Source organism: Neophocaena asiaeorientalis, unplaced genomic scaffold (genome assembly GCF_003031525.2).
Source record: "Neophocaena asiaeorientalis asiaeorientalis breed wild unplaced genomic scaffold, Neophocaena_asiaeorientalis_V1.1 scaffold35, whole genome shotgun sequence".
NCBI lineage: Eukaryota > Metazoa > Chordata > Mammalia > Artiodactyla > Phocoenidae > Neophocaena > Neophocaena asiaeorientalis.
Window position 1 is genome coordinate 1,177,592 of NW_020172984.1, and position 17,429 is coordinate 1,195,020.

The 17,429-nt window shown below is 52.3% G+C and overlaps 2 protein-coding genes across 2 annotated transcripts; both read left to right on the plus strand.

Annotated features, from left to right (window-relative positions):
* Positions 1 to 1,089: 1,089 nt before the first annotated feature.
* Positions 1,090 to 11,246, plus strand: EPS8L3 (EPS8 signaling adaptor L3). The gene is made up of 17 exons (XM_024742105.1): positions 1,090 to 1,120; positions 1,279 to 1,343; positions 3,089 to 3,247; positions 3,533 to 3,682; positions 3,769 to 3,824; positions 4,224 to 4,363; positions 4,451 to 4,566; positions 4,828 to 4,948; positions 5,034 to 5,095; positions 5,323 to 5,397; positions 5,717 to 5,865; positions 9,027 to 9,111; positions 9,354 to 9,388; positions 9,891 to 10,074; positions 10,260 to 10,388; positions 10,696 to 10,769; positions 11,057 to 11,246. Exons 1-17 carry the CDS (start codon positions 1,090 to 1,092, stop codon positions 11,244 to 11,246), a joined length of 1,821 nt encoding a protein of 606 aa, XP_024597873.1.
* Positions 11,247 to 14,020: 2,774 nt separating this feature from the next.
* LOC112397818 (glutathione S-transferase Mu 3) lies at positions 14,021 to 17,194 on the plus strand. Its single transcript, XM_024742096.1, has 8 exons — positions 14,021 to 14,095; positions 14,491 to 14,566; positions 14,904 to 14,968; positions 16,021 to 16,102; positions 16,180 to 16,280; positions 16,405 to 16,500; positions 16,590 to 16,700; positions 17,001 to 17,194. The coding sequence occupies exons 1-8, from the start codon at positions 14,048 to 14,050 to the stop codon at positions 17,097 to 17,099; spliced, it is 678 nt and encodes a 225-aa protein (XP_024597864.1). The 5' UTR covers positions 14,021 to 14,047; the 3' UTR covers positions 17,100 to 17,194.
* The last annotated feature ends 235 nt before the right edge of the window (positions 17,195 to 17,429 follow it).

The window sequence follows — 17,429 nt, forward strand, 5'->3', positions numbered from 1 at the left end:
CATCTCCTTTATCCTGCATCTGTTGATGGTCACTCAGGTTGTTTCCATATCTTGGCTATTATAAATGCCATGATGAACACAGGGGTGTGTATTTCATATTCCTTGGATAAATACCCAGAAGTGGGATTGCTGGATCATATGGTAGTTTTATTCTTCATTTTTTGAGGAGTCTCCGTATCGTTTTACACAGTGGCTGCACCATTTTACATTCCTACCAACAGTGCACGAGGGTTCCCTTTTCTTCACTTCTTTACCAACTTTTTTTTCTCTCTTGCCTTTTTGTTAATAGCCATTCTGACAGGTGTGAGGTGATACTTCATTGTGATTTTGACTTGCATTTCTCTAATAATTAGTGATGTTAAACATCTTTTCATGTGCCTGTTGGCCAACTGTATATCTTCTTTGGAAAAATGTCTATTCCCTTGAGCTGGAATTTAAAGGGTTGTGTGGGGAGGGACTCTGAGAAGAGGGTTCAGAGAATGGAAAGCCAACGAGACAGAAGATTTAGTAAGACATTCAGGAAAGTGCAGATCACTGACACATCCTACAGAGCCCCATCATAAACGTGCATACAAATGCATGTGTATACACATACACATACACCCCTCCTGAGCGGGTCCCCAGCATAAGAGCAAACATTGGCCTCCTCCTAATTTGAGGAATTGAAACAGGCTTGGACAAGAGGCTTGCTTTGGCAGGGAAGGCTGCTGACCCTAATTCCTTCCCTCCAGAAGTTAGGCACACCCATCTGGCATATTTTACACTCAGGCCCAGGATGGGATCTGGTCCCAAGTTCCTGTCCACCCAGCTTTCCTGAGCCCATTGGAATGAGCTTTACTGGCCAAATAATGGGAAGCTGGGAGCCTGCCTGGGGGCCTCCAAGGCCCAGCCAAGACGGAAGGCTCCTCAGCAGAGGGTACATCTGGAGAAGGATCCAGAAAGACCTGTGGTCCAAGCCTCTGACCCGGGTCAGGGATGGGCTGCAACAGCTGTCCCGCCCAGCTCTGCGCTGGTATCCCTCTCCCCAGCCCTGACTGCTGTCTCTTCCGTTCATTTTGGCTTCTAGGGAGTCATCTCAGCAGCGTCAACATGTCCCGGCCCAGCAGCAGAGCCATTTACTGTAAGCTGTCCCTCCAGTGCCCTCTCCCGTTCCCTCCCACTGAGCTCCCTGAACCCCCTGCCCTCCATTCCCTCCCTCGCCGAGCTGACCAACCCCTATTGCTGTATATGTCTCACCTCCTTCTTCTGCCCCCACTCCCTTGCTTTGGGCCACGGCAGTGCACCGGAAGGAGTACTTGCAGAATCTCACCTCACAGCCCACCCACCTGCAGCTCAGGGTGGAGGTGAGTAACCCGGGGGCCCCAGACAGTTTCCTGATTCAACGCAAGTTTTCCCGTGTGTCCACTGCCCTGACAAAAAAACTTATCTGAGATAAGTCTCTGCCATAGAAGCCAATGGCCTGACCCAGTCAGAGTAGGTGGGCTTGGGTCCAGCAAGCCTAACTGAGCATCTGCTAAATGTGGGGAAGGAAGATGGGCAGGGAAGGCCAGGCTAGAGGTTGAGGTGGTGGAGGCCAGGCTAGAGGTTGAGGTGGTGGATGTCCTATCCCCGGGCAGGAACAAGCAGCAGAGGGATGGGTCAGGAGGCACCTGCCACCACCCCATCCCCGCCTGTCTCCCAGTCCACCCCCTGCCCCAGGATCTGGCACAGCTGGAGGAAGGACTGTGTGAGGTTAGCGGTCCCTGTGTGAGGACTTGAAAGGACCACTGTCTGAGAGTGGAGCTTTCTGGGCTTGAGCTCCCCGGGGCAGGCCTGCGCAGCTTAGAGCCTACAATGGAAGCTCTGGCCCTGCGTGGGAAGACAACACTGGCTCTGCCACATCTAGTTGCCTGGAGAGTTGCTGACACCACAGAGAAAGCTCAGACTGGAAGGGTGTGGCAGAGAAGAGAAGACGCCAGGTCAGGTTGAAGGTCTGGGGTAGAAACCGCCCCTGGGCAGCAGTAGATCTAGGGCCCTCCCGGAGAAGAAGCAGAAGCAGCAGCGAGGGATGCTGGAGCAACCGTCTGGGGGCTCCAGAGGGCGGCAGAGGTCAGGGCCCCCCAGCCAGCTGGGTTGGGCCCAGGAGCACTGGGCTTCATGGAGGGACGGGGGTTAGGAACCAGCTTCGGTTAGGTCTAGCAGGCAAGAGCAAGAAGAGGCATGTCCAGGATGCCAGGGCACTTGGTCATGTTGTCAGAGCTCCTGAATATGCCAGCCGTGTGAACTGGGAGAGGAGCTGGGAGCTATGCAGAGGGCGGCGTGGTGGGATCAAGGGGCAGGAGGCAGACGACCTCCCCCCAATCAGGGCCTGGAGGCGAGGGTGAGGGGCAGGACTGTGACTTGTGAAGGCAACGTTTGGATAGGAGAAGGGAGGGGTCTCCTCAAGGATAAAAACACTGCTGGAATGATCAGACTAGCAGGGGGCAAGGGCCTGAGTGGAGAGAGAGGTCAGTATGGACCTCCCTGGGCAAGAATCAGGGACAAGGGGGGCTTGACTTCTTCCTGAGAGACTGGGAGGTGATGGGTTAGCAGAAGTGGAACGCGCCTTCTGGGCAGGGGGAACAGCATGAGAAAAGGCATGGAGACAGGAACGCTAGGTCAGGGAGGAGATGGACCAGGCTGGGATGGTGATTCCAAAGAGGGCAAAGGAAGCCGGGGACAGAATTTGAGCATCCTATATATATCCCACCCAGAGGAGTTCAGACTTATTTGTTGGGTAGCTGAAGCCCACATCTACCACGATCTAGCCCCCTCAGCTGGCCTGGACTGTGAAAGGCCATGACTGTCCTTCCTCCAGAGTCCTAAACCCCCTCCTACAGCCCCTCAGACCCTGACTTGGGGGCCCCATCCTAGCCTGACTGCCTCTGGCCATCACACAGGCCCCTGAAGTTTGCTTTATAGGGATGGCCTGGCACTCCCCAACAAGGAGCCCAGGGACATGTCTTCTCCCTCTGCTGCCTTTCCCCCACCCCCCAGCCCTGTGCATTCCCACCTGTGATCCCCTTCTCCAAACCTTCTCCCAGTCCTGCATCTTCTCCTCTCCCCTCAGCACCTGCTGACATGTAAGCTGGGGATGCAGAGAGTCCAGGAGCCCAAGGATGCCCTGCAAAAGCTGCAGGAAATGGACGCTCAGGGCAAGGTGTGGAGCCAGGACTTGCTCCTGCAGGTCAAGGGTGGCTGGCTCCAGCTGCTGGACATCGAGACAAAGGTCAGCCTCCCACCATTCCCCGCAAGGGATCATAGCTGACCCAGGCCGTGGGAAAGCAAGCACCAGGCATGAACACCATCGATGCATGTCCCACATGGCAACCACCCCTCCCCATACACAATACATACTCAGGACTAGGAAGAAACGGGGGACAGAGACACAGGGATCAGGGGAGACGGCGCCCCGTCCCAGACCACTAGAAGGGTGGAGCAACCCAGGTCAGGAGCTCCCAGGAGTCAGCCTGGCTCTCAGTGACCTCACAGCTGACCTCTCTGCCTGGCCCAGGAGGAACTGGAATCTTACCGCCTGGACAGCATCAAGGACATGGACGTGGCACTCAACACCTGCTCCTACAACTCTGTCCTGTCCATCACTGTGCAGGATTCAGGCCTGCCAGCCACTAGCACTCTGCTTCTCCAGTGCCAGGAAGTGGGGGTGAGTAGGTGTGGAATCCACAGCCATCACCCCCCCACTCCTCCCCGACCCCCATCCCCAGCCTGTCTGACTGCTGCTTTCTGCAGGCAGAGCAACTGAAGACCAGCCTGCAGAAGGCTCTAGAGGAGGAGCTAGAGCAAAGGTAGGCAGCCTCTGCCCCAGCCCACCAGCAGGACCTCAGAGCTCAGGTCTGCCCCACATCTGGGGGAGCCCAGGAGCCTGTGGCCGAATAACATAGGCATAGACCTGGGGAGGGGCCAGGCTGAAATAGGGCACAGATGGGCATGGGGAAGGGGCTGGGACGGGGCCCAGTTAACACTGGAGGCTGGCCTCGGAGGCTGACATGGGAGGAACTGGCCCCAGAGAGCAGGCAGATGAGGCAGGGGAGAGTCAGGGAAGGCTTCAGATGGAGACCAGGGAGCAGGGCTGGTCGGGCTCCTGGAGAGAGGGAGTGGTACCCTTGGATCCTGGGGCAGAAGGGTGGGCAGTGCCTCCGTCCCAAGAACCCTGTCAAAGCTATGTCCCCACCATGTGCTCACAGGCCCCGATTCGGAGCCCTTCTTCCAGGTCAGGACAGATGCAGGGGGCCTCTTCTGGAAAGGCCGATCCCTAAGGAGCAGGTACCTCCTCTGGAGTGCGGACCCCCTCCAGAGCAGCACCACTGGATGACCCCAGAGCACAGTAAGCTTGGGCGTGGGGGCCAGTGGGAGGAGAGGATTCCCATCAAAGGTCAAAGAAGTTCTGGGCCATGGTTCCCTTCCATTGCAGACACACCACCAACCCCGAGGCCCCTGCCACACCACTCCATCATCCAAAACTCAAGTGCCTTCACTTTGCCTCCTTCGAGGAGGTCCCCATCCCCCGGGGATCCAGAACGGGATAAGGTAACTGCAGACTGTCTTGGGCTCCTTGAGGATTTTTGGTCCTGGCCCAAGGGAGGACACCAGTCGTCTCCATCACCCCAAGGAGCCAGGTGCCAGGATGACCAAGGCAGGGCCTGGGCTGAAGAGGGACACGGAGCCTTGGTCAGACCCTGGGCTGGGCCTGAGGCTCAGGCTTGTGGTAGGAGGGGGCGGGGGGTCAGGGTTGGGAGTTCCAGGGTGGGCCTAACTGCCCACTCAGACCATGGGTTGTTTGGGGTCCAGGAGGTGCTGAGCCACGTCCTAAGAGACATCGAGCTATTCATGGAAAAGCTGAAGGAGGACCAGTCAAACACCAGTCATAAGAAGAAGAAACAGAGGAAGAAAAAGATAAAGCCTCAGGGGGGTGAGTGTTGAGGGCCAGGGGAGAGGAGTCGGGGGAGAGTCTTGGGATGATCTGTGCCCCGCCACCTTCCCACTTCTTTCTACAGGGATAACAGAGGCACATTACATCGACTGCTTCCAGAAGATCAAGTACAGCTTCAACCTCCTGGTATGTGGCTCCCCACAAGTTCCCCAGCCCTTCCCCCCACCCCACCTCAGCAGTCCCCTCCTCTCTTTTCTCATGGACATCCCAAGCTTCTCCAGCTTCTCCCCACTCTTGGGACTTTTGGGGAAATGCCAGGCTCCCCATCAAGGCCCAGAACAATGGGGTCCTGGGGTCCTGGTGAAAGTAGGGTGGGAGGAAGGGTGGTAACAGGCTTCGCCCTGTATCCTCAGGGAAAGCTGGCCACGAGGCTGCAGGATACAAGCGCCCCTGAGTTCGTACACCTCCTCTTCCAAACTCTGAACTCCGTGAGTCGGGGGAGGACAGGGTGGTGCAGAGGGACATGCTGAAGTTAAGATGAGACAGAGGCCTGGGTGGGAGGTAGGGGGCAGAGGGAGTCTGTGGATCTGCCCCTTGCTCACCTCAGCACATTCTTCTCCTTGACCCCAAGACGCCATCCCCACTATGCACTGTCCTTAACCCCAAGGACACCAGTGGGGACAGGAAGGAGCAGGCCTGGGGCAACGTGGTATTGTAAGAGTGGGAAGCCAGGGACCCGGGCCCTTCCCCACTCCTGTCTGGCCCTGCAAGAGCCCAGGCTTCCTGAAACCTTCTGTCCCTCCCCAGATCCTGGAGCAGTGCCCTGAGCCTGGCCTAGCAGTCCAAGTGATCTCACCCCTCCTCACCACCAAGGCCATTGATCTGCTGCAGTCCTGTCTAAGCCCACCTGAGAGTAACCTCTGGAAGGGGCTGGGCATAGCCTGGACCACCAGCCAGTAAGTGACGACAAAGCCTAACTGAATCAGAGGCAAGGGACGTGGGGGCATAGGGCAGGACACACAGGGCAGGAGGTGGCAGGCTCTACATTGTGTCTTAAAACAAACAGAAATTCTGTACCCATTAAACAATCAAACAAAACTCTGTACCCATTCTTCCCACTCCCCAGGCCCTGGTAACCTCTATTCTATGAAATATCTCAAAACAAATTGAAGGACTCTACCTGGAGTGTCCAACTTTTAATTAGGCTAAGTACAAACAATGAAAACAAAACAAAACCACCACTTACCATCACCCACCACTGAAGGAAAGCATTATTTCAGAAAAAAGAACAATTCTTCCCAAGGAAGGAGAGTTGGCAACCTTCTACTAAAATTTTTCTCATTTTTGTCAAGGACAAAGTGAAAACTCTGTCTCAATTCCTGCCCAGATTTTAACAATTACTGATGTAAGAGATGCTGCAAATGTAACATCAATAAGAGTTGCAACCCAGCAGCCAAGGAGCTAAGAGAGAAAGAGATATTCCACGCGGGTGGAACCGTGAGATGGGCAGTTGGGCGGCAAGGGCAAATTGATGACAGCCAGCTTGGATATGCTGAGCTGAGGTGTCAATGGAACCTGCACAGAGACAGGGTGGCCTGGGCTTTGGGGGAGAGGTCCGACCTGGCTACAAGAGTTTGAGAACAGTCAGTACAGAAGTGATATTTGGGGCCACCTGGAGGTAAGCACTGTGGTGGGAGCCCCAGAGCTCACTTTAACAAGCATGGTCTGCTCTCCCCATGAGAGAAGGGCCTGGGGAAACTTCAAGGTGGTGAAAGGAAATATGGTTAAGGAGGCAAAGAGAAATTCCAGAGAGTTAAAAGGAGAAACAAAAAAGCAGAAGCGTGAAAACCAAGAGAGAAGAGGGTTGGGGTTTTTTATATAAATTTATTTATTTATTTTTGGCTGTGTTGGGTCTTCGTTGCTTCATGCAGGCTTTCTCTAGTTGCGGCGAGCAAGGGATACTCTTCGTTGCGGTGCACAGGCTTCTCATTGCGGTGGCTTCTCTTGTTGCGGAGCACGGGCTCTAGGCGCGTGGGCTTCAGTAGTTGTGGCACACGGGCTCAGTAGTTGTGGCTCGCGGGCTCTAGAGCGCAGGCTCAGTAGTTGTGGAGCACAGGCTTAGTTGCTCCACGGCATGTGGAATCTTTCCAGACCAGGGATTGAACCCATGTCCCCTGCATTGGCAGGCGGATTCTTAACTACTGTGCCAACAGGGAAGTCCAAGAAGAGGGTTTTAGAAAGAGAAATCAACCGGGAAAAAAACCAGTGGTTCTAGGATTCTTTTTGCCTAATGAGCAGGTTCTTTTTTTTTCCAATTCAGCCCCATTAAAGGATTTTTGTGTCCAATTCATCCAAAGACATAAATTATAACTTAATGTAATCAATTTCTTTTATTGTGGTAGAATATACATAGGATAAAAGTTAGTTAAACTATTTTTAAGTGTATAATTCGATGCCATTAAGTACGTTAACAATGTTGTACAACCATCACCACTATCCATTTCCAAAAATTTTTCAGCATCCCAAACAGAAACTCTGTACCCATTACACAATCAACCAAAACTCTGTACCCACTCCTCTCTTTTCCCAGCCCCCTGGTAACCTCTATTCTATTTTCTGACTCTGTTTATTATTTTAAATATAAAATTAAGTCAGATGTGGCCTAAGATGTTTTCTCATTTCTTTTTTTTTTTTTTTTTTTTTTTTTTTTTTTTAGCGCAGGTCCAGCGGCCATGGCTCACGGACCCAGCCGCTCCGCGGCATGTGGGATCTTCCCGAACCAGGGCATGAACCCGTGTCCCCTGCATCGGCAGGCAGACTCTTAACCACTGCGCCACCAGGGAAGCCCCTCATTTCTTAAAGTAACCAAAAATGAACGAATGAATGAGATGAAAGACAGAAACACAGAAAATAGAATAGCTAAAGAGTTGTAAAAACTCTCAAAATAGTTAAATTTCAGGTAAACTTTATTCAGGTTATTTGATTTTAGGCAAACTGACCCAAAACTATAAATAACACTAAATTCTGTGGTAATCCAGAAGGATATAGACCATACAAGGCCACTGGATCTGGCAGTCAGATTATCAGGACTTCAGAAGAACTAGTTTCAACAGAGCAATGACAAAGGTAAAAGTCAGGTTGCAAGGCATAATGAAAGAACCAGAGGTAAGAAAATGTAGGCAGGGCATATGGACACGTCCTCAAAAAACTGGACAAAGATAAGGGAATAGAAGGACAGCTTAAAGGGCACAGTAACAGAGTCAAGGGAAGACCTGAGCATGTTTTTAGGGCAAAGAAAAGGAGCCGATAAAAACGATTCAGAAGGGGGAATCATTTCCTTGTCCCCGTTGAATAAATTAGCTGCCTCCTGTGTCCCATGCACTGTGCTATGGATACAGCTCTCAAGGAGTTCAGCGTAAGTAAGAAACACAGACATGTGAGAATCATGGGCAATTTGGCGCGAGAGGAGCAATAATCCAGGGTGTCTGGAGTTCAGCAGCAGTGCAAAGAGGAAGCATTCACCTCTGCCTCCGAGAGGTAGGGAGGGGACTTCCTCGAAGAGGGAACTTGGCATTCCCCAGGCCGGCAAGCAGAGCATGACTGGGGACCACCAACAGTGTGCTGCTCTTCCTGCGTGCTAGGCAATGGGTGAGGGGGAGGCTGAGTGGCAAGTACCAGCTCCCACCCTAGAGCCAGCCAGAGTGCTGTGCTGGGATCACAAGGCGGAGTTCCACGTACTAACCCGCTAGAAAGAGATCTGCTGCTGGGAACTATAACCAGTTAGACCCCCGCGGGGGTCTTCCAGCCCTAACGCTCTGCGGTTCTACCACTTTTGGTCAAACCCCCCATCAGTGAGATAAAGTACTCATCTCTTCTGGTGTTGATATGTCTGCGCTTTCACGGGCAGAGGTGAGGCTGGTCCATGGATACCTGCACTGTGGGATTTGCACATGCTTAGCTGTTCGCTCCTATGTGGGTGTCCTGGGGCCTTTGATCAGTGCACGTGGGCCACGTCCTCCACTACCTAGAAGAGTCCCCAGGCTAGGCCCTGTCATCTCCGCCCTCTCCACATCCCACAGCCTGGCACAGAGTGGACTCAGCCTTGTTCTTTCCCCAGGGCCAACTGGACAGGCAGTGAGCCCCTGCCCTACCAACCCACATTCTATGACGGTTGGCAGCTTCCAGAACCTTCCTACGAGGAGGTAAGGGGAGCTTAGCACAGAGTCCTATTCAAAGCCCTAGTCTCTGGCTGGGCTTTCTCAGTCCACTATCTCAGTCCAAACCATGGTCACGCGACACTAAGTGGTAGGTGGGTTCTGTGTGGTGGGCAGACAGGTGAGGGGATATGAGGCAGCTGTGTGCAAGGGGGTCTGTGGTCTCACACCCCACCTCCCTACCACCACGCTGGCTGACATCCTGCTCGTACTCTGTTCTGCCCCTACAGGAACCTTCAAGATGCCAAGACTCTACTTCCCTCCGGTATGCCCTGGGTTTAGTCAGGCCCGTATGGTTCTAGGGAGGGAGGGACAGGGCTGATCTTGTGGATCTGTGGATTCTACACGTCACTGACCTCCGGGCTCTCTTTTAGCCAGGCACATACATGTACAGGCACATCTCTCCCCTACCTAGGGTGAAGAGGCAGTTTTTTACCTTCCTAGGCTCCAATCCCTTCTTCTTTTTCAATACTCCCCACACATACCTCTGATTTCCCAGAGCTTGAGTATTAAGTGCTCAAAGGAGAGCTCAGATACAGAAAATTCCACTGCTGGAAGAGTCCTGAGAAATCAACATTTCAGACCCCTTCTGCTTATAGAAACCCACACCCCAAGCCCACCTAAGAAGGACCTGCCCTCAAAATCTGTGGAAGCCCAAAAGTCACCGTTAGACTCCAAGGGGGAGATATCTGGGGCTCTGGGGCTGAGACAGGGGCCCAGTCTCTGAGGCCGCACTCTCCGGCCATCCTGACTGTCTCCGGGGGTAGTGGGGGAAGCCCTAGGTTAGGGAGCAACTCGCACTTTGCTCAAGAGGAGACACACAACCACGGACCCCACCCTGTGCCCTCCAGACCCGGACCTGTCAAGCCAGCCGTGAAAATGCAAGTCCTATATGAGTTTGAAGCTAGGAACCCACGGGAACTGACTGTGGTCCAGGGAGAGGTACTGGAGGTGAGGCATGGGCTTGAGCTGATTAAAGGAGGTGGTGGTTGGTGGGAGCTACTGGGAACATGGCGTGGGTGGCCTAGAGAGGGAGAGGGAAGGTGGGGAAGGGCCAGAAGGGAGAAAGCCTGGTGAGGGAGGGGCAAGGCTGGTCCGACGGAGGCTTGGGTCACCGCTGGAGTGACTCTTGGCAGGTTCTGGACCAGAGTAAGCGGTGGTGGCTGGTGAAGAATGAAATGGGACGGAGCGGCTACATCCCCAGCAACATCCTGGAGCCCCTGCAGTCGGGGCTCCCTGGAAGCCAGAGCAAGTCGTTCCCTCCGGTACTACCCAGCCTAGACTATTCAGAAGCTATAAAGCCTGAGTCAGAGGTGGGGGCAGGGAGGATCCAGTGACAAGTGGAGGAGATGGTCCCGGTTAAACTTAATCAGTAGTATTATCACACGCTTACTGTATCCTGAGTTTATTCGTGGGACCAGAGCAGAGAACAAGCCTTGTGCCTATCAGACAAGCGAACCATGGAGTGAGACAAGTGATCTGACGGAAGCCCAGAGAAGGGACCCAGATGATGGTGGCTGTAGGTGGCTCTGAGATGAGATGGCCTCTGACCCCCACTTCCCCTGATTCTAGGCTCCAGGGCTTCGACTTAGCTCAAGGCCTGAGGAGGTCACAGCCTGGTTGCAGGCAGAGAACTTCTCCACTGTGTGAGTACCAAGTCCCATGGCTCTACCTCTGTAAAGGGCTCAGATAATAATCAGGCACCCCTCCCCATCACAAGAGTCTCTTCCAGGGCACTTCTCCCTTCAACCTCAGGAGCTATGAAGTTAGTTTCAGCCAATATGTTTATCTTACTCCCTGGCCTCCAGATACCCTTTCTGTGAATTCTTCTGTCACCCCAGTCTCCAAGCCCAAACAGCCCCTTCTCCACACAGACACCCAGGCCCAGTCCTTCCGCCCCGCCACTGACAGTTTCTGATGTTTCTGTTCCCAGCACAGTGAAGACTCTCGGGTCCATGCCGGGGCACCAGCTGCTTCACATGAGACCTGGGGAGCTACAGATGCTGTGTCCCCATGAGGCCCCAAAGGTCCTGGCACGGCTGGAGGCTGTCAGAAGGATGCTGGGGGTGAGGCCACCCTGGGATCCTGACCCCCGCTGGAAATGTGGGATGATCCCTGAGTGAGAGTGTCAGGTGGACAAGCCAGCAGCCCCAACCCTGGGGTGGCACTCAATGTGTCAGGTCTGGCCACAGGACAGTCCCCCAGGGGCTTGATTTCATGTGCTCAGGCATGCCTTGAAGCTCCTAGCTGATTGTTGGCATCAGCTCTGGGGTCCCTCACCTGCCACCAGCCTCACCTCAACCTTTTCTTTCCTCAGATGAACCCTTAGGCAGCAACTCAAACACCTCCAAGACCAAGACTTTCTCACAAGCAAGATGGCGGATCTGATAACTCTTTAGAGCCCCGAGAATTCTTCTTTCAAGCCCCCAGGTTGCAGCGAACCCCACACCCCAGCTCACACAGCAAAGAAGATGAGCAAGCCCAGGGGCTGAGACAAATGGTGCCCCTTCTCGCTGTGTTGAGAGCTCTCCCCCGTTGCCACCTATTTATTGCATCTCTTTCCTGAGCCTGGAGCACTTAAGCCTAGGTTTGTCAGGACTCTGTTTAGCCCCCCTCCTCCCCAATAAAAGTATCTTCAAGCTTGTCATGCGCCTCTCTTGCAGCTTCCTCTGGCCCTGATGGGGGCCAAAGGCAGAGAGTCAGGAAGAGCTGGGACACTGGGCATGAAACAGCAGCAGCCCTACATCCATCACTGGGCCAGACTGTTTGAATGTGAGCGGGAATTCACTGGAGCTGAGCCAGAATTTGAGAATTATGGTCCAAGCTCTCCTTACTTTCTAAACAAACTCCAAAATAAGGCTATCCTTGACATCTTTATCCTTCTGTGTACACTTCTTCCAGTATATTCCAAGGCACCCAGCACAGCTGAGGACACAACACTTCACAGGAGCAAGGAGTACCGGGGCTGACAGTGGTAGGTTTTGATCAGCCATACTGGCTGATGATCCAGAGATGCACTGAAAAAGCATGTCAGGTGGTCCACGCTCTACTTGGCAACTTTCTCTTCTAATACTTTTGTCCCCTCCTGTTGGGTGAGCTAACTTTGAGCCCCCTCCCCAGCTTGTCTCTTTAGTGGCAGAGCGTAGGGAACGCTGGACTGGAACACTGGACTGCCTGTGTGAACTCTGGCAAGTCATTTCACTCTCTGGCTTCCTTTTCTCTCAAACGTTAAGTGAAGAGCCTGTACTGTCTGTGGCTTCTAATATTTAGTATACATAGCCTTCTTTAATCTCAGAACTGTCACAGACTGCCCTCCCTACAAAACAGGTTGTACTTTCATTGATTTAGTCTACAGATAAGGCTTGATGTATTTATGGATTAAGGGTCCTTAAGATGTTCCCTTAGTCTCTCTTAATTGAATTTGTCCATGACCCTAACACTGCCAGAATATTGTATTTTTCGACTGCCTATGTTATCCCCTCAAGTTCCTGGCCTCCGAAAATCATCTCTCTTAGCTGATAACACTGAATAAGAAAGCAAACATCTTCCCTCACAAAATAGAACAAAAGTGAGACCCTTAAGGTTTGACTTTCAAGGGCAAAAGTTAACCAGAAAAGTTAATTTGGGGGAACGGGGGAGAGGAGATATTGACACATTGCCTTCTGGGGCTTCATGGAGCTGAAGGAGTCCTAGAAACAGGGAAACCCTCCAGAACCAGATAAAAAAAAGTATGCTCCCCAGATTTCCCAGCAAGGACTGAGATGAGGTGAGACTGTCTGGATATCCAAGTGCAAAGGAACTAGCACAAATTGGGCTGACAGACCTAGGTTTGAATCCCAGGCCACCCATGGAAACTTGAACCTAGGAAGGCAACTCACCCAACCTCTCCAGGCCTCAATAATCTTAATGGGCATAAAACCTACTTCACAAAGTCGTTGTGAAGCTTAAATTGCAATAAATTAGTAACATAGTGAAATACCTAGACTGTTGACTAGCATATCATAGGTGTTCCTTAAGTGTTAGTCTTATACCCAAGTTAATTTGTAACTGGCCTGTTATCTTAGGAGGAGAAATCAGGCATTATAAATGCGTCTGTCCCAATGTGTTTGTACTTTTTTCCTTTCTTCTTTTAGTGAACTGTCCTTTTAAAAAGTCTCATCTGGGCTTCCCTGGTGGCACAGTGGTTGAGAGTCCGCCTGACGATGCAGGGGACACGGGTTCGTACCCCGGTCCGGGAAGATCCCACATGCCGCGGAGCGGCTGGGCCCGTGAGCCATGGCCGCTAAAAAAAACGTCTCATCTTTGCTTCAGCCAAACTATGGGGGAAATGTGAGTTCCCAAACCCAGGCTAGGGGGTCTTAGAACACAGGGACTCTGTGTTCTAAGTAGCTGTGCTGTAGCGGCCAGGCCGGACACCTAACGAGCAGCTCCGAACTCCTCTCCATCCATCCTCAATGCACACGCCAAAGACAGAGATTCCCTGGTGGTCAGTCTCAGTCGCCTCCTGGTTCTTGCCCACCTCCCCCCAAACCCCCCACACCCGCTAGATAAATATTTATGGCATGAATCGCACTCTCCCGGGGTAACCAGGGCCCTCACCGCCTAGGCTGTTAGGGCTCCTCCCACCCTAATTGGCACTAGTAAACAAACACAGTTCCGCTTCACGCGTGGAGAATGCAGAGACCCAAACCCAGGTCCGGGTCACTCTCCTCCCCTGCCTAGCCCGGGGACGGTCCGCCCCCAACCCCAGGGACTGCAGCAGTCGCACCTGCGCGTGGCCACGCGGACACTCGGGGGGGAGGGGAAGACGACGGTGGGGGCGGAGTCAGGCGCGCACGTTGGTGCCACCTACTTACGTCGGGTATAAAGCCCCTCCCGTTGGCCATCTATCCCCAGTCCGCGAAGGCACGCACGGAGTAACGGAATGTCGTCGAAGTCAACTATGATTTTGGGTTACTGGGATATTCGCGGGGTGAGTGCCGTCTCAATTGCCAAGCCGCTCGGTCTGGTAGACGGACGGGGAGGTGGCCGGGCGCTCACGGTCAGTGGTCTCCGAGAGAAGGGGTTCTACTCGGGGGCCAAACTTCCTACGCCGCGACGCTTAACGCAGCGCGGCCGGCCCCAGCCGAGCTCCCGGGCCGCGGAGGCCGACCCCTGCCCCGCCTCTGGACACGCAGGCCTGGGGGAGAGGGGCTGAGGGCAGCAAGCCCAACGTGGTAGGTCTCAGGAGCCGTTTAACTACCCGCTCGGCGGGATGCAGCGTCTGGGCAACCGTGGGCCGGAAGGGGGCGGGGCATTGGCGGGCGTGGTTTGGGGGTGCCGTTGGGAGCTGTGCAGATGCTGACGGGGAGCTTTTTTACAACCCAGCTGGCGCATGCCATCCGCATGCTCCTGGAGTTCACGGATACCGCCTATGAAGAGAAAAGATACACGTGCGGGGAAGGTAATGCCCCTCTGGGTGGCAGTGCAACGCCGCGCTAAGCCGAGCAGGCCCTCCAAATGTCCCTGTCTTCTGCCCTGAGGGTGGCATCACGACGAGGTCGGATGGGACTTATGCCCCAATCACCTGGGAGCTCTCTGCTGTGTCCAGTGTGGGGAGAGATCTGGGGATTCTCTCTCTGCCATAGCCCAACCCTGTCTTAACACTTTATGAGTAATAGTTAAGCTTTGGGGGTCTAGGTATGTGAGATATTGGAATTAGGGTGTGTCTTTAGATCTTTCCACTCTCCTCAGGTCGGATATTAAGGAGGTTGGATCCCACTTCATTCTCTCTCTTACAGCTCCTGACTATGATAAAAGCCAGTGGCTGGATATGAAATTCAAACTAGACCTGGACTTCCCTAACGTAAGTGGCTTTAGGAGAAGAGGGGACAGAAGGGAAGGCCTTCAAGTATATCCTTGCTCCTTTCCTCTCTATTCTAGGGAGATCTAGAATATGGGCTCTTAACCTAGATAGAATAGGTAGAATTCAGGGGTCCTTGAACTTAGATGGAGAAAAAATTACATTTTCATTTCCACTAACTACTAACTAAAAGTTAACAATTCCTTCTGTTGTGAGTATAGGCAGTCAGTGACCTTGATTATTAGCCATGCCTGTGACTTTGTCACTAGTAGAAAATGGATATTTTTGTATTATATTAATGTGTTGCAGATATTATAAATAAATATTATTTACACTTATCATATTTTGAAAGTATGATAGTTATTACCTCTTGCTATTTAATGCATTCATAGGCACATATTACTCTTACAATTTTGTTCTTTTAATATTATATAAATCGTGTAAATATATGTAATTTGCTTTATGCGTTTAAAAACCTTATTCTAAGAAAGGGTCCAGGGCTTCCCAGGTGGCGCAGTGGTTAAGAATCAGCCTGTCAATTCAGGGGACATGGGTTCAAGCCCTGGTCTGGGAAGATCCCACATGCCACGGAGCAACTAAGCCCGTAGGCCACAACTACTGAGCCTGTGCTCTAGAGCCCATGTGCCACAACTATCGAAGCCCACACGCCTAGAGCCTGTGCTCCACAACAGAGAAGCCACCACAATGAGAAACCCACACACTGCAACGAAGAGTAGCCCCCGCTAGACACAACTAAGGAAAGCCTGCGTGCAGCAACGAAGACCCAATGCAGCCAGAAATAAATAATTAAGAAAAAAAAAAAAACGTCCATGGCGTGCACATACGCATACACACACACACACACAGATTAAGCACCCCTGTCCAGAATCAGGTGTGGACTCAGTTGCTAACTTTTACTTACTGTCTTCTTTCTCCTGACACAGCATCTTCTCTCTACTGTTCACTTCCCTGCAAGTCTTATCTTTCCCAGGAGAGAGAGGCAGGTAGGCAAGAGAGAGTCGGGTTGTTCATTTGGCCTTTCCTTTTCCTTCCAGCTGCCCTATCTCATGGACGGTAAGAACAAGATCACCCAGAGCAACGCCATCTTGCGCTATATCGCCCGCAAGCACAATATGTGTGAGTGGGGTAGGGCTGGTGAGGTGAGGGCTGCTCACCTGGGGGTGGATAAGGCCAAATGACTATTTGGCCTACAGGTGGTGAGACTGAAGAAGAAAAGATTCGAGTGGACATGATGGAGAACCAAATAATGGATTTTCGCACGCAACTGATACAACTCTGCTACAGCGCTGACCACGTGAGTTTCCTCAGCAGGAAGGCATCAAGAAAAAGGAGCATTGAGGAACCCAAGTGTTACTTCTGCTCCATTCGCCTGCAGATGATGACAGCTATTCTCACTTTCCCTTTTACTTCTCTCCCAGGAAAAACTGAAGCTTCAGTACTTGGAAAAGCTACCTGGACAACTGAAACAGTTCTCCTTGTTCCTGGGGAAATACTCATGGTTTGCAGGGGAAAAGGTAGGAAGAAAGGAAAAGGAGGGGATCCCTTTCTATCTCTGCAGGTGTTAATGAACTCCCCAGACCTGATGATCTTATCGTTCCTCTAGCTCACCTTTGTGGATTTCCTCACCTATGATGTGTTAGATCAGAACCATATCTTTGAGCCCACGTGCCTGGATGAATTTCCAAATCTGAAGGCTTTCATGTGCCGTTTTGAGGTGATGCTCCCTGCACCTTTCTCTTACAAAAACAGACTCCCCCTGGGCCCCAAGGGACCCCATTGTGGTAGATTCTTGCCCAACACCAGCTTTTGCCTAAAGAGATCAAGGTTGGACACCTCTAAGCCTTTAAGTCTTGGGAAGGCCCTGGCTTCTATACCTTGAAGGCACTGTCTACAAGAAATGGCAGGGGTGAGGGGCTTGGGGGTGGAGTCAGGCAGCATGTGAGTGTTGCTGTTTTGGAATGGGGCTTTTGGCTGGGTTAGAGTCTTTGTAAGGTTTGGTGTGCTTTCCCTTCAGGCCTTGGAGAAAATAGCTGCCTACATGCAGTCTGACCGCTTCCTTAAGATGCCCATCAACAACAAGATGGCCCAGTGGGGCAACAAGAGAATATGCTGAGCAGGAGGCATACTTGCACTGCTTGTTTTGTTCCATCCTGTCCCTAGGGGAGCCTGTACTTTCTCTGCTCTTTTCAATAAATAGCACTGCGGTTACTGGTGTCCAGCTGGATGTCTCTTGGGAGTAAAGGCCAAAGGAGAGTAAGGACATGTTATTTCAATCACTGCAACGTTGACATTCCCCCACCCCACACCTGAGTTCAAGGGCTAGAGGTTCTTGCCCAGCCCTTCAGAGTACTAGAAATAAAGGTGAGATTGCACGGCTGTAGATGACAAGTGTATTAAAATGAGACTAGAGCCCCTGTGAAGACCTGGTGAAGATAAGTAAAAC

What these genes read in the sequence shown, in the direction of transcription:
- EPS8L3 (XM_024742105.1), top strand. Translation starts at nt 1,090, where the DNA reads ATGTCCCGGCCCAGCAGCAGAGCCATTTACT. An exon ending in ACCTGCAGCTCAGGGTGGAG is followed by an intron (nt 1,344 to 3,088) that starts GTGAGTAACCCG and finishes CTCTCCCCTCAG; the next exon opens with CACCTGCTGACATGTAAGCT. An exon ending in TCTTCCAAACTCTGAACTCC is followed by an intron (nt 5,398 to 5,716) that starts GTGAGTCGGGGG and finishes GTCCCTCCCCAG; the next exon opens with ATCCTGGAGCAGTGCCCTGA.
- LOC112397818 (XM_024742096.1), top strand. Translation starts at nt 14,048, where the DNA reads ATGTCGTCGAAGTCAACTATGATTTTGGGTTACTGGGATATTCGCGGG. An exon ending in GTTACTGGGATATTCGCGGG is followed by an intron (nt 14,096 to 14,490) that starts GTGAGTGCCGTC and finishes TTTACAACCCAG; the next exon opens with CTGGCGCATGCCATCCGCAT. An exon ending in CGCCCGCAAGCACAATATGT is followed by an intron (nt 16,103 to 16,179) that starts GTGAGTGGGGTA and finishes TTTGGCCTACAG; the next exon opens with GTGGTGAGACTGAAGAAGAA.